Source organism: Cyrtonyx montezumae, unplaced genomic scaffold (genome assembly GCF_038088225.1).
Source record: "Cyrtonyx montezumae isolate F1298 unplaced genomic scaffold, pur_monq_1.0 scaffold_10, whole genome shotgun sequence".
Lineage (NCBI taxonomy): Eukaryota > Metazoa > Chordata > Aves > Galliformes > Odontophoridae > Cyrtonyx > Cyrtonyx montezumae.
The window spans coordinates 41,050,938-41,066,584 of NW_027071826.1; the positions used below are offsets into that span (position 1 = coordinate 41,050,938).

Sequence of the window (15,647 nt, forward strand, 5' to 3'; positions counted from 1 at the left end):
TCTTTTCTCTTTTTCTTTTTTTTCATTTTTTTCTTTTTTTAATTTTCTTTTTTTTCACTTTTTTTTTCTTTGTTATTTTTTTTGTTTGTTTCGTATTGTTTTTACAATCAACACCTTAGCGGCAGTTTTCTCACATACATTTCACCATCACATTCTCCTCGAGCATCAACTTCAACAGCTATGTCCACGTCCCTTCAGCTACTTCCTAAAATAATAATAAAAAGATACATAGCCAAGATGTGCAAATTTTCTATTTGTAGCTAAATAAAAAACAAAAAAACAAAACGGGGCATATACTGGAATAAGAACTTCTTTCAAGTAACTCCAATTTTCATATCTATTAACTATGGCGTTTTTTTTTTCATGGTTAGACTGCTATTGAAAATGTCTAAGGGGCCAAATAGACTGCTTGGTTTTGGGTTTGTTCTCTGAAGCGTGTCCTTTTTCTTTAATAAGCTGTGTTAAAACTGCGACATCAAGGGTAGAAAGATTCTTTTTTCTTTTTTAAAAAGGGCTGATTGCATTATTTTACAAATGATACTGGCCTTACGAACATCCTCTGCAATAAATATTCTTTTTAGCCTTAACTATAAATTATATATTTTAGTGTTTAAAAACCTTCAGTTGTAGAACATCTAGAGACAGTCCTTAAACTACGCGTCCTATACGTGAACCTTTAAGGCCCCTAATTCAGAACGATGTGTTGGCACCAAAGGATTTCTAAACTTCAACTTTTCTATAGAAAAGGATATAGGAAAATATCCTGGCAAATTTGTGAATGCGATTTCTCTCACTGGAACACAACCTTCGGAAAGAAAACAAAACAAAACAAAAGAAAATCACCTTTCCTCTAACACCATAGTTAAATGCACTTGCTTTGCAATTCTGAGTTTGCCAACAAGCACTTAATATATTTCCAAACCATTCCATTAAAAAAAAGAAAAAACAACAACAAAAAAAAAACAAATTCCCACACAATAAAAGAATGTATTTCCTATATCTAATGGACTGAAAGTGCTTTGAATGGAATGGTTTTAGAATATTACAAAAAAAAAAAAAAAAAAAAAGGACTAAACTGTGGATTGAACCTGACCATCATTAGGCTGAATATCTGCGGGGTCAGACCAGCATTTTTTTTTTTTTTACACAGGTAACTACAAAAATATGAAGATTACAAAAATATAATATATTATGTCACTATTTCGGTTTCTCTTTATAATAGAGTATCGTATGAGTAGTACATTGGCCTTTCCCAACAACGCTAAGCTGGAACCCTACAAACGCACAGGCAATCCACAGGCACAAAAAAAAAATAAAAGATTAACATATAATAATGCTGTATACTAACATACACTAACTTATGGGTTACGTTAACCATTTATAAGGTGAAGAGGATAAAAAAAACAAAACCTAAGGAAATAAAATAAACATTTACAGATGAATTATAAAGTGACTAAATGCATAAGCAAGCAAGATACAGAAAAGCCTAGAACTGCGTTAAAGTTATGCTTTTTAAAGGAAAAAAAAAAGGATATTTCATTTACTATCTAAAAAAACCCTCTTCTACTTTAAAAATGGTTGGTTGGTTGGTTTTATATGTAAGAAATCAAATCTAATACCTCCCCTGGAGACATTTTGTGTGTTAATGCCTATTTTTACAACATACAGACAAGAACACTTTAATATAAAAACTAGTTGATTATTATTGTATAAAATCCTCTATTTTTGTAGCACAAACCCCTGGGGGCAATGCAAATACTATTTTTTCCTTTTTTTAAGACAGTTTTTGGGGTATTTTTTGTTTATTTGTTTGTTTGAAGTCACAGATGGAAGGGAGACAGAGCAAGAAAAAATATAACAAGACTGGTTTTCCCTTCTGGTATAAAAATGTCCTGGAGAAAAGGGTTTCTGGGGGGGAGATCCCGATGCTGATTCCTTCTCAGATGCCCTTTCTTTGTCTGCTTCTCTTGCCAAGCAAACCCGTTAGAAGAAGTCCTCTTAAATGTTCACATCTCGCACATCAGTGGGTGTGCAGGAAAGGTCTGCTTCATCCTCTACAGTCTTTGTTTCTGAAGATACGTTGTGCTGCTGTGCCTGGCGTAGACTGGATTCGAGGAGGGATTCAATCTGTTCTTGGCAGGCTCGTAAACAATCCTAGGGAAGATTAAGTGGGAGGAGAAAAAAAAAAGACCCAGGCTCCTTTAGAAAAAAAAATACCAAGATCACAGGCAAAAGACCATTTCTTGAAACGTCAAGAGAAATACAGCCGAGTTATTTGGGAGTGCAGGAAGAGCAACACTGAACAGAGCAAGGGGTGGACACGCTGTCCAAACTGCTGCAGGGCGCTAGCCTGGCTCCAGCCTTCAGCAGTAACTCCTGCCATCTTCCATTTAACGGCCTCAGTGAGCAGCTCCACACGTGCTCCTCTGGCAACAACTGTCACTTTGCTCCTCGTGTCAGCACACAGAGCCGTGTGGACGTGGGACTGTGCACTCCTGCAGCGACACGGGCAGTAGCCACCCTGGCAGGGCCTTGGCAGAGAAAGTTCTTCAACAAAAGCGGCACGTTCATGGATGCTTAGATAACACAAAGCTGAAGCTGCCTGCCGGCTGCTACTGTCTGCAGTTGGTGGGCAGCTTGGGTTAGCTAACTCATGTCTAACTCAGAAAGCATCTGCACAGGGAAACTTAACCACCTGCATGACCCCAAAGTGCAGAGATCTTTTAGGAGCACCACCAGCTAAGGTGCTGCCACGCTTTCAGTTTGCTACTGCATCCACCCTGACAGCTCGGTCAGAGAGAGAGCTTTTTCCCCAGCTCCACAGCTGTGCCTGCAGCTGGGTGCCCACTCGGGGAGGTGCCACTGCTGCACTGCCAGCACAGGCTGCAGTCTGAATGGACAGCAGCAAGAGCCCAGCAGGACCAGGTCTGCTGCGGGAAAGGGGAACTTCCCCAGCCACTGAGCACACCACGAGTGGGCACATCCAAGTCTACCTACTGATGCGCAGCAATTCCACGTGGAGAAGGCCTGTCAGCTCAACCTGTCCCACCTCCTGGCTTCACAGCCACGCACATCCGCTGCCAGGGCACAGAACTGGTGCCTCCAACAGGCACAACAATCCCACTGTTTTGCCAGCAGTCCTCCAGCATGCTGTTTACTCTCATCTTTACAACAAATATCGTAAAGCTTTTTCCCAACATATTTAACTCTGTGTCTGAAGGACTTTGAAGTCTCCTTTCAGTATTGCCTTTTCTGATTTAACCTATGACATGTGTTAGCCCTTGCGGTGAACCCAGTCTTCCATGATAAATTGCCGTCAAAAGTGTTAGGATGTGCATGACTGAGAATGAATGTTGTTTTCCTGAGAGGGTGACCTGCCTGCTGTTTTCTTTATTTCCCAGTTTCAATTCTGCCTTCATTCAGAGGCTTCTTGTGTGATCTACCAGCTTTTCACTGATTCCACTACCACAAGAATCTCCTCTGCCACCAATAAGGGCACATGGCATTTGGGGTAAAATAAGATTAGAAACCCAAGCAAACAATTCTCTGCGAGGCCTTTCTGAGAGAGAGGGAGGTTAATCCTACCTCTAAGCAGATCAGACCATCAGTTACAGCTCACTGAAAACACATAACCTATGACCTTCCTTGGTTTAAACCCTAGTGTAATATTTCCTCTTGACAGAGACACACAGCGTTTTAAATGACAAAAAGGAACGCCTCATATCCTGGAGTCATGATGCCTTTGGCTCCCGCATTCCTCTGGCCTTCCCACTAAGATCCCTGCGAAGCCGCTCACCCCTTCCTGATATGACAGATCAATCCTGTCTGTGCAGCTTCTGCTCACACGTCCCGCACCACGTACCTCAGTCACTGCTGGAATTACAGTATTAAGCAGTGAATTGAGCTTTGGGGACTTTCACTTTGACAAACCGGTTCAGATAATTCTGTTATAACAAGGTAGTGTGCCTGGGGTTCCACACTGAAGCCCATTTATTTTCGGAGCAAAGCAAATCCTGTTTGCTCTACGTATATTTTTACACGTCATCCTTCCAATTTTTATGAGCAGTAGTCTGCTGCTGCAGGTGGTGAACAGTACTTTAAATGTCAGACATTTTGGTTCCAATCATGTATCATTCAGTCAATTAGCAGAGGAGAGGTTTGCCTGCAGGAATACCCTAGGGCTAGCAAAATAACTGCAAAATACCAAATTCACCGTAAACAGCCTAATAAAAGCTTTTTTTTGTTCTCAGTACTTCTCAGCGCTGAAAAGCAAACACTAAACTTGTGCATTATTCTGATAACTTCTCCCAACAACTCTTCTGCTCCGCTACCCAAATTTTCAATGCCCACAGTTTGTTCAAGGTCATAAACCCTTCCTGGATTAATTAAGATCCTCAGTGGAAAAAAAAAAAAGACTCGCTAGCTTAACTTGATGTGGTCAAATACCCTTAACACACACAGCAGACATGATCACACTTCAGGGGTCAGATACTAAAGGAAACAAACAACAACAAAAAGAAGCTGCTTGGAAATCCTTTGTTACTGCCTGACCCGCTGTGGATAACAAGCACATGTCTGAAGGTGCCTCTGAGTAGGGGCAGGCAGGAGACGAATTCCAATGCACTAACAGACAGCATGGAAACCCAATCTAATCTAGTTTAGCAAATTTCTGGCCTGGAAATGAATGTCAGGTAAAATTCCATCTGTTTGGATGATGGGGTCAAGAATAGAATGATGGAAGACAGCCCAAGACTTCTAATTGTGATTATCTGACTTCTAATTGCCCCTGATCAAAGGCAAAATGGGAAATTGGACTCCTACCAACATAAACATGAACCATAAAGGAATTCCAATCAGGTGTTATCCATTTTACTTTAGATTCAGCTTTCTTTGAGAATAAAGGTTAAAAAAAAAAGTGTAATTATATAACCTGAAATCCAACAGCCCAGCTGCTCCAGCTGATAGATAATCTGGGAGAACGTTAGCCATGTTGTTATAATGCACACTCCTTAATATTTCAGCCCAATTCAGTATAAATGGATTCAGTTGTGCAGGATGGCAAAGGGGCACCATCACTGCACAGTAGCAAACTTCATGTGGATGCCAGCAAAACAGGTACAGCAGTGGGCTTAGGTGGGCCTCTCTTAGGGGAAACTGTCTGTGCAGGGGAATTGCACAACACCAAGCAATTTGCCCTTTCCAAACTAACAGCAGTGAAAGATGCTGTACTCTTACTCCATTGCAAGCACAATATCTATCTACATAAACACAGCATATAACTACATTAAGTATAACTTTTTGGTGTCTATTTGCTGTAGTAACCAGCAACCAATTTGCTGTAGTAAGTTCAGGTCACACAGGTTGTAGCCTTGTGGCAACCCTGGACAATAAAAAATAAGCAAGCACTGATTCTCTTCTTGCTAAACTCTTCTAAAAGAGTTCTGTCATCAAATAAGCCAAGTTATACAAGGATGTGCTCTTGTTCTCCAAGGTGTGAGAGCATCCCCTTCAGTGCTTGGTCAGGAATGATTAAATAATACTTCTGTTTGAGCCAGACACTGTAAGTACCAACAGCAAGCCTAGAATTTTCCCTCAGTACCTGTTTCAGTCATCTTGTGCCAAGGAGAGGCCTGTCATACACACTGACGTACCTACACCAAGCATTACATGTACGTACCAAACTGAGCTGCAGGATATTTACAGCGTTTTATTTCAGCAATTCAAGTTCCTTTAATATCTTAACATTTCAGTGCTGGATCCGTACTACTGCAGTTGAGGTAACGTAAAGGGCAAAAGCACACACTAAGTACTGAGGCACTGTGAAAGCCATCAAAATAATAAGCTGTGATATAACGTTTGTCAGCAACTGTTCCACATCATCTATCTAACGTAAAACATTCCGTTGTGAATAATTCATTACGATGCATTCATCTTTCCAGAAATCATTCAATCCCGACGACAACGTCCAGTTACACAGAACTCTGTTTCTGATGGACGTGGACTGACAGAACTCTCTATGGATTTAAATTATTAACGTGCAAAATTATTTAACAGCATCTCAAAGATTCTGCCCTAACCACAGAGTTGTCTTTATTTGTCTCATTGTCCAGCGCTGGGAGACCTCACAGGAACCCTTTAAAAGCATCTATTTATTGGTCTTCCACATTGTTACAACACAAAGCTCAACTCTGCCCCAACTTCACACACCATTATGACATGGATCATTGACTTTAGGTCTTCCTTGTAGGCTCCCTTCCTGGCCCATTCACTCATGAAAGGTTTATTGCTCACTAGTTACTGATGTGCATCTCCTGGAAGCCGCAGGGCAAAATGAGAGTCCTGTGAGGACCATCTACCTTGTCAGAAAGTCCTGAGACGAGCATTTGTTCCTAAAAGGAATTCAGTACTGGCTACTGTGCAGGTCTAGCACGTAATAAACCAAATTAGATCATTAGAACTCTTTTAAGAAGGCCTTTTTCACACCACTTGGCACAATAAAACGGCCTCGAGAATGGTCAAAGATAATGTCAGAGACAACCACGAGGTCCATTTATTGCAATCCCATAACTTTTTCCTCATCTGCATTTTGATAGCTTGCTTTTTTGAGCAGACTGCTGTGTCATTACCTACAAACCAGTACGGCTTTTGCAACTGTCCCAGCTCGGCCTGCGCTGTCGGATCCGCCTCTCACCACCAGAGCTGGACGTGGTGTTCCTATCAGTAAACTGCAGCACTGTCACTGCCCTTTCTTAATGGCTGTAATGACAGCGAGGATCGGGGACCAACACCAGCGAACGTCTTCAAAAAACGCACTCTGAGGTTTCACCTTTATCAAGATTTACTGCCAGATTAGCTACTGCGCGGCGAGCGGGCATTCATTCTTAAACTCTAAGGCACAAGGATCAACTGAGAAGAGTCACTTACCGGATCACATTTGATAACTTGTGATAGGAAATGTGTGAGGCATTGATAGGAGAGGAAAGTGTTAGTGTTCCCCAGATGCAGGCCTTGCACAGCTGCTACCACACTGCCAGCTGCGATCATGGAAGGCGGGTTTGAAATAAATTTAACATCTGTATGAAGAAAGAAGAGGGAAAAAAAAAAAAAGACTGAAATGATTGCTGAAGAAGCCTGCCCATACACATCCGCTCTCTTCTCCCAGCACGGCTGCAGCTGCCAGCTGCTGCACCCAAACGCGGGTGCCTCCCGCTCCGAGCTGCCACAGGCCCCAGCCTGCCCACACGCATCTGCACGGGCAGCCCGCTTCACATGGCGCGGGGCAGGACACCGTCACCTGGGGGACCGCAGCTGAGCACGGCCCCGAGCGTCACACAGCTCCGCTTGTGCACTGCAGTGGCGCTGGGGAAACCCGCTCCCTTGCCCAGTTATTTCACACCACCTAGGTGTGCCCCGACCGCTGTCCCTCAGCCCCTTGACGCACTGACATTGGAAGGAATACGGCTTTAATGAACAGCAACATCGGTAAAAAGAAAGGAAGAGAGAGACTGCTTAACCCTGTCAGGAGGCAGATAATCCATATTTAAATTAAGGTTTCATCTTAAAAATGCTTTGTCTCGACCTAGACTCTTGTCAGCGGCTGCCATCCATCCTGGCAACAGGGATTTAATGTAAATGTGGCATAACTAAGTGACGGGGGTCCCAAGAATTGGCGGACAATCAGTTACATTCTGATGTGACACCATGCTGACAAGAGGCTGGGCCCCCTTCCAGACTGCAGTGCTGTAGGTCTCTCCACAAAGCCACTCCCATGATTCCTTAAGGGGCTATCTCTGCCATTTAGCGTGGTTTTCGTGTGCGCTTTTTACTAAGAGTAATCCACGTTTTAATGCTAAGACTCTTTCTGCTGAACAGGAATGCGTTTGATCCGTGGCAGCGCACACCTTGGAGGGGAATCGAAAAGAAAAGGGAAAAGTGGCGCGAAGTCAACATCTGATTTTGTGAGGAAGAAAGGGAAATGCCACATTATACGTAGCGAGAACCTGAGATACATTCCTTCAGCTTTTATCAGAATACAACTTCCTCTGGGTTGAAAAAATACAAACCATCTGTCAAACCCCTGAATGAAATCAAAGGGATGGGCAGCTTAGAGAGGCTCAGTGGAACGGCGTAAGTATTAAACCACGCATCTCCTGTATTACCATAAAATAACTTTGGTGTAAACGTTTTACCAGTGAAACTAAAGCCTCCAGCACTCTGCAGAAGTCCCCTCTGTCAATCTGATCACGTATCTGTGACGCTTCATTGTGGCTCAGACCGATACCCACCTTCAGAAGGGCATTTCGCCCCGTGCTCTACCAACCTTTGAAATTACAACCGCCACGGTTAATTGTGGCCCAACTTTTGTGATGCGCTGCCAGCACAAGGCCAACCTTGGTCTACAGCCATCTCCTGCGCGCCACCGCGTTCAAAGCAAACGTAATTTGCCCCCTTTTCCTAACCCGCCCATTTTGGGACAGACATTAAGTACACACACCTTGGATCCTGTCATTCCCCCCAATCAAAGACAGTGAAGGCTGGTCACTGACAACACGCACATCCCGAAGATAGTGTCCCCGCTGTAACACTGAAAGGCAGTGGCAGGAGGGCTCCAGGAGCAAGGGCCTTCAGCAGGCAAACGTGAATCCCACCAAGGTTTGGTCTGCAGCAGGGTGCAGCGGCACTGACGTCCCGACAGTATTTACTGCTTTCTGCACACGGGACGTGGCCAAAAAGTGTCAGTTTAATGAAGTCCGTCCTGACAGGATCATGTTTGGGATTAATATTTGCGTTCTTCTTTTAAATGGAGCAGTAAACAAGAACATGAATTCATAGTCACACCCTCATTCTTTCCAAGGTGGAAAAGTGATAATGAAGTTTAAATGACCAGTTTGTGTCTGTCCCTATAACCACTCCAGACAAGCAGCATGGACTGCCTTTTTGTTGCAACTCAACAAGGAATTATTTGTGGCAGAGGCCACTAATTTCAGCATATTAATCAGGGGGCCCCTCTCGCCTGTAATTGGATGCCCCCAAGTGAAGAGTGTGGCATCATTGTCAGCCTCCATCGCCTCATCTTGCGCTATTGAGCGCTCAGGAACAAGGGGGCTTCGGTGAGATGAATTAGACCTGACACAGCCACAATGGGGTAGGGGGCCCCATCAATTGAAGCACACATCCCCAGTAGCCTATCTGAGACTTCATCCAAAAAGAATAAACAACTTCAGCGTTGTTAAAAAGAGAGAGAGAGAGAGAGGGGAGGGGGGAGGAGAGAGAAGAATGCCAGCCACCCTGAAGGGAGGACAAAGCAGGCATATAGGCGCTGCAGCGCTTTAAAAAAAAATTCCTAACAAGGCGAGTCACCCCTTTTCCTTTTTAAATGGAGCAGCAGTTCCATCCGTCTGGAGAGCTGGGGGCTATGAATGAAAATCTTTTCATTGAGGCAAATCAAAACTGCGAACATAAATCACTTGCTGCAAGATGCAACAGGTTCCAACTGGTCACATACCTTGAGACTCCCAATTTTACAAAGGCCGGAGAATAGGAGAATTGTAACCCGGTTGTTTCAAAGCGAGATCTTTCTTTCTCCGATCGAGAGGAGGAAAGCAACAACAATAATAATGGCAATAATAATAATATAAAAGGAGCCCGGTATGTTTTGATAACCAGAGGAACATAATGAAATGCTGAAGCTCCAATATTTGGTGCTATTCATTGTTATGCATGTATAGAGCCACGGTTCTCCCTCAACACTGGTCTTAACTTGGGCCAAAAGAGGCCTGCTTCCTTTTGAGCTATCCCTGCCTTGTTCGGCCATGCCAAAGCCCCATTCATTAAGCTCAATTATGTGTTAACTTCAAACAACCCCTGGTAATTTTTTTTTTCTTCCTTTTCTCCCAAACCTACCACAGCACAAAGACATCCTCTGGAGAAAATGCATTTCTCGAAACTGAACCAAATCAAACAAATCCACTTCAACTAGCCAGGCAACTGAAGAGGGAGCACAGAAGGAATTCCCCTCCACTTCACCTTGCGACGTAACCTTCTCATTCTGGAGCAAGCACGCATGCACACTCATCCACAAACACTTCCACAGCATTCACCTTGCTAAGCCAACTGGCAGAGATCTCACTTTCTAAGCAAGCGTTATTTCGCTGCCTCCTCTTACGAGCCCCTCCTTCAGGAGGGGACATGGGCTGTGCACTTCAAGCAGAGGACATACTGCGCTCACCCCCGAGGCCACTTCAGTGAGTTTCACAGCATTTCCAGTGGACTTTGTATTGGGCCCCACAGCACAGCATCCAGGCAACACAAGGCATTTGCAGTCCATCTAGGTTCATTTTGGCAAGGGGAAATACAACCCAGCAACGGCAAAGCAAAGTCCAGATGCTCCTTTAAGCCACATGTTATCTTCACTGGCCAACAAAGAACTCGGGGTGAAAGCAAGAGGTAGAGAAAATCCCAACATCCAAAAATAACAATAAAAATACAGAGCCTCGTGGCAGCCCTTCTGCACACACTTTCCCCAGGAAATATTCCCAACTTGAGTAGGGAGCCAAAGAGGGCCCCAGTTCCGGTGAGCTCAGCACTGTTTTTCAAAAGCTAAGCAGAACTCCCAGAACATGGCTCTCCTTCGCTGATCCATTCTCCAGCTGTGGTGTGTAGCAGTGTTAAATAAATGCTCTGGAGGTGCTTCCTAGAAGAAGAATAACAACACCGACAGTAGATCAAAGTACTGGACCCTTAGCAAGTCTCCAACCTTTGAACTACTCTTGTTTTCATCCCTGTCATTGCCAACACAACAACCTAGGTTAACCATCCCCATATCCTAGGGGAGGCCGGGTAGCTGTGCTTTTTAGCTAACAGCTGAGGTAGCGTCAAAACCAACAAGTTACACGTTCGGGGTCCCAGCGGCTTTATCTGGCAGGATCTGCCATGGAGAGCAGGTCTGACTTTCTGTGGTGCTGCTGCAGGGCGTGTGAAGGCTGCTGGGGGCTGCACGCCCCGATCCTGGAGCAGCGCTACTGCAGTCCAGCTTGGGAGCTGCCCCAGCATGCCAGGCGATGCCAGTGCTTATTTACAGACGTCCTGTGGGGGCTTGGTTCCTGTCTTTGGGCCTCTATCAGTAGGCTCTGTGCAACCCGTGTTTTCCTCTGAGCGCCTGCGGACTTCTCTTGCATCTTTTACCCAAATCCGTATCTGGAAAGAGAACTTCCCTAACTGGGCCCGCTGACCACACATCCCACCAAGGCTTCCCAGGTGCCAATGCAGGCTTCATCTCTTTCAGCACGGCCGCTACCAGATATTAGCATTTAATGCAGCACTGTATCTCCTTTGTGCTACGTTTTATCAGTGCTAACAGCGTCTGCCATTCCTCTATACGTGCTACTGCAAAAGAATTTTCTTTGGCCGCTTCTTCTTCCTTAATCCTTTGCCATGCGTGGATTTGCCTCGTCACACTGACAGTCAACGCACCGATCGTGCTGCGTTTGAGCAGAGGATCTGTCTTCCCTCCAGGACTTCCTTTGTCCCGCTCCTCCACTCCAGTCTGTGGGAGCCGCGAGATCTGGAGGACAGCTTTTCCTTCCCGCCCTGCCAGGGTTCAGTGGGTGAAGCCGGCGCACTCACAAACGCACACATACACACACACACTCCGCATGCAAACACAGAACTTCAAAGCCGCGGCGCGCACAGGCACGGTGCCCTTGAAACCAACGATCGGGGCCCCGCGGACCTGGCCTAGCGAGCGCCTGCACGGGGCCCTGCACATGGCTCTGCACATGGCTGCGGCGCAGCACGTGGCCGAGGCGCAGATGGCAGCAACGGGCCCGCGCCAGCAAAGCCTCCGCACCGCGTGGCTCCTGCCACTGCCGCCAGAGGGGAAGAGGCGGCTTGGGAGGGAAGTTTCCAATCCCCCACACACAGCTGTGCCCTCCGCCTGTGAAGCTGTCTTAGGGCAGATCCGCATTCCCCATTGTGGGGAATCCAGCACTGATAAAACCCAGCGCGTGGAGGCGACAGGGCTATACCCCACAGCATGCGGGGCGACTGCACCCCAGACAACGCGCGTACAACTCGGAAGTATCTTCTGAAATAAAAAAAAAACTTACCTCCGCGGAGTAATCCACCTTCTACAAACAACAAGGGCACTAATCAGGGCTTAAGCTCCCTCCCCACAGCCCCGAGAGCCCACGTTAGCCATAGCCACGAGCCAGGGCCGGCTGCGTGTAGGGGAGCGACGCGCTTTGCGGGGCGTGCAGGGCTCATACCTGTAGCGCACAGAGCCACAAAAGTCTGAGCATGTTTACGGATGATCTGCTTGGTGTCCTCTGCCAGAGGCATTTTAGTGAGGAAATGTTCAATGAAATCGTGGGGGGTCATTGCAGCCAGATTCCATTTCAGCTTATTCACCAGCAGCAGCTCCATTTGCTGCAAAGACAAAAGGCAGGAAGGGGGAGGAGGAGGAAGAGGAAGAAACAGAGGGAAAGCACGGTCAGCCCCGGTGGTGCACAAGGGGCAGCGCAGCACCCGCACCCACCGCTACCCGCGCCGGGCCCGGCGGAGCCCTCCCGCGGGGGTCGCGGCTCCCGGCGCCGGGGCCGCCTGCCGCAGCCCTGGGGAAGCGCCGCACCTCGAGCAGCCGCTAGAGGGCGCCCAAGTCGCGCCTCACCGCGCCAGCGCCGAGCGGGGCGGCAGCAGCAACGGGGGGGGGGGGAGGGGGGGGCGGGGGTCCGCTGCCGCTCCGCAGCCCCGCGGAAAGAGGATGGCGGGGGGGTGGGGGGGCGTGGAGGCGAGAGGATGTGGCCCTGCCCGACCCCGCCAAGGTTCCCCTTGAGTGTGTTTGCGTGGATGGTGGGGGGGGGGGGGTGCCTTTTTTTTTTTTTTTTTTCATCTATTTATTTATTTATTTTTGTCCTGAAGTGATTAAATATGCAATTACCAGTAACTCGTCGGGTCTGATGGAGTTGTCGGTGTAAATGCACAGTTTTTCCGCGGTCAGAGGAATCGTTTCCTTCATTTTGGAAGCCACAAACATGCAGGTAGCTCCGAGCAATTGCAACCGGCTTTTCTTGAGGGGTTCGAAAGACAAAAATCTGTCCAAATAATTCATCGCCAAGGGGAAAACTTCCTCTTCGCACTTCTGCTCCTCGCAGACCTGCGGGAAGGTTGAACAACAAATTCGTTGAACAACAAACTCGGCATCGGCGCAGAGCGGGCCCGTCCCTCCCCCACCCCGGGCCGTGCGGGGCAAGGTTGCGGGGGGAGAGGGAAACGCGGCCGGGAAACGGGGGAGACCCGAGGTGTCAAGGAAAATGAAAGTCGCGGGGGCCAAGCGGGGGAAACGCGGATTCGTGGCTGGAAAGGGAGTCAGCTCGGAGGAGCTCGTCCCCGGCGCCGCGGCCCCCAGAACGAACGACAAAAATGCACAGAAACGGGAAAGCGCAGGAAAATGCGGGGGCAGCGAGGGGGGAGAAAGGGGGGGAGCGGAGGGGGCGTCGGGCTGCCCCCGGGCTCGGCCATTCCGCCCTTACTGTGCCCCCGGTTCGCTGCAGTGCCGCGATCCCCGCTCCGCTCGAGACACAAAGGTGGCGTCCGGCCGCATTTCCCCAGACGTCATCTTTTCAAAAAATATTTAAAAATATTTAAAAAATCCGCCGGGCTCCGGAAAAACGCTGAAAACGAAGCGGCGGGGGTCCTTTACCGAGCCCCGCGCTCGGGGTCTGCCGGGGGGGTCCCGGGGAGGCGCCCCGAAGTGGAATTCCCCGCGTCCCTCTCCCGCCCGCGGCGCGGCCGGGCGCGACGTTTCCCAGAGCGAGGCACGGCGCTGCGCTTTCAAAAATTAATTAAAAATAGATCGCGGGAGCGCAGCGCTTCGGAAACCCCACGAAAATGTAGCCCGGCTCCCGGGGCGCCCGCAGGGGGCCCCCCAAAAAGCGTCCCGCTCGAGCCGAGGCCCTTTCCGAGCCGCTTTTCCCAGGCGACCTTGCAGATCGCCGCCCGGCACAAGCGTGCCTTTGAGGGGTGACCGCAGCCCGAGCTCTCCTCGAGCCGAACAAAGAAACTTTCACCCCGCGGCTCCCCCCGGCAGCGCGGAACCCCCCGGCCGTGCCCTGCCCGCCGCCCCAGTGGGGTCCCCGGCCCCCCCCGGCCCCTGCCCCTGCCCCGCCGCACCCCCCCCCCCTTGGCGCGCTCCCCGGGACTTTCTAATTTTCTCCCGATTAATAAACACTTCTGCTTTGCAATAAAAGAACAAAGATGGCGCGTAATACTGGCACGGGCAGCCCTTGCATACGTGTACAAGGATATTAATTTAAAATAAAATCCCCGAAAAATAACTGGCAGCCTCTCCCGACGGCCCCGCGCCCCGGGGGCTGCGGGCCCGGCTGCGGGCGGCAGCGGGACGCCGGCGGCCCGGCTCCTGCCCGGCGCACCTGGCCCGGGGACGGCGGCCCGACGGGCGGCACGGCCGGACCACGGCCCCGCGACGCGTGCGGCCGCCTGGGTGCCGCCGTCCGCCCGTCCGTCCGTCCGTCCGCCCGCGCTGTCCCGCGGCCGCCGCACCGCGTGCTGCAGCTCGGAGCCCCGTGCGGGAGGGGGCGAGGGCAGAGCCGGCGCGGACGGAGCCCCGCAGCATACACACCTCCAGCATCCAAGTGGCGACTATTTTCCTCATATATGGCAAGATTTCCTTCTGCACGCACTTGAAGTAGGACACCGAGGGCGAGCAGGTCTCCTCCGCCTTCAGCATGGTCTGCAGCACCCTGTCATTGAGCAGGTTGGCGTCCAGGTAGGCTCGTCGGATGGTCTCCACCTCGCAGCACAGCAGCTGATGTTCCATGTCTGCCTCCTTCGTCTCGAGTCAGTTCCTCAAGGACTGAGTCAGTCTCTCGCTCGCTCTCTCTCTTCCCCTTCCAGGAGTCCCTTGGATGCTGCTGCTGCTACTGCCGCTACAGCCCTCTGGAGGCTGAAAAACTTTCTAACTTCCAACAAAACTCTCCTGTATAGTCCCTGTGACGTTACTGTTGTTAAGCAGAGATCAAAGCACGAGAGAGAATGAGAAAGAGAGAGAGCCAAACGCGAGGGGCAGAGCCCTAAAGCCATCCCATAGGCTTCAAGTCCTTCCCCTTTGCTCGGCTTATAGAGCGCAGGGGTTTCATGCAGATGCAAATGAGACAAGGGCTCGCTTTCTTCAAGGGCAGGGGAGAGGTGGGGGAAACCCAAATTGTCTCCTCGGTGCCTCGTGCATAATTTCAAAAATGGAGAGTTGTGCGGTGGGAGCCGAGTGATGAATGGGGCCGGGCCACACACAGGCACAGGGTGCGCGCACGAGGGGACCGCTCGGCGCTGTTTTATGGGGGCGCGGGGAGGGGAGCGCGGCACCGCGCGCCGTGCCCACCGCCGTGGCCGGCGCCCATCTGCGGGCCCGCGCTCCCAGCCGGGCGCACGACGCCTCGGGAGCCGATGCCGAGGGAACAGCTCTCCCCGGTTCCCTCCTTCCTATCCTTTTTATCGGCCCCGCCGACATCGCTGCAGGCCGCAGCTGTGAAGGCGCCGGGGTCTCCCCGGTTCTGCCTCTTCCTTCCTTTCCCAGCACCTCTCTCTCGTTCTCTCCGACGGTGGCAGCGAGCGGGAGCAGCTCGCTCTCAACC

The 15,647-nt window shown here is 49.4% G+C and overlaps 2 protein-coding genes across 3 annotated transcripts in view; one reads left to right on the plus strand and one right to left on the minus strand.

Moving 5' to 3' along the window:
- LTO1 (LTO1 maturation factor of ABCE1) overlaps positions 1 to 6,309 on the plus strand; it is a 21,406-nt gene extending 15,097 nt beyond the window's left edge. The window contains exons 5-6 of one of the 2 annotated variants that reach the window (XM_065755040.1): positions 5,597 to 5,669; positions 6,248 to 6,309. In XM_065755040.1, coding sequence (XP_065611112.1) covers positions 5,597 to 5,669; positions 6,248 to 6,294 — 120 coding nt within the window. In that variant the 3' untranslated portion in view covers positions 6,295 to 6,309. Of the gene's footprint in view, positions 1 to 3,682; positions 5,152 to 5,596; positions 5,670 to 6,247 lie in introns of those variants that run through there. The other variant, XM_065755042.1, reaches the window with a different exon arrangement.
- On the minus strand, positions 491 to 15,020 carry CCND1 (cyclin D1). The gene is made up of 5 exons (XM_065755037.1): positions 14,639 to 15,020; positions 12,938 to 13,153; positions 12,267 to 12,426; positions 6,925 to 7,073; positions 491 to 2,154 (listed from the first exon to the last, which is right to left on the minus strand). The coding sequence occupies exons 1-5, from the start codon at positions 14,834 to 14,836 to the stop codon at positions 1,999 to 2,001; spliced, it is 879 nt and encodes a 292-aa protein (XP_065611109.1). The 5' UTR covers positions 14,837 to 15,020; the 3' UTR covers positions 491 to 1,998.
- Between the last annotated feature and the right edge of the window lie 627 nt (positions 15,021 to 15,647).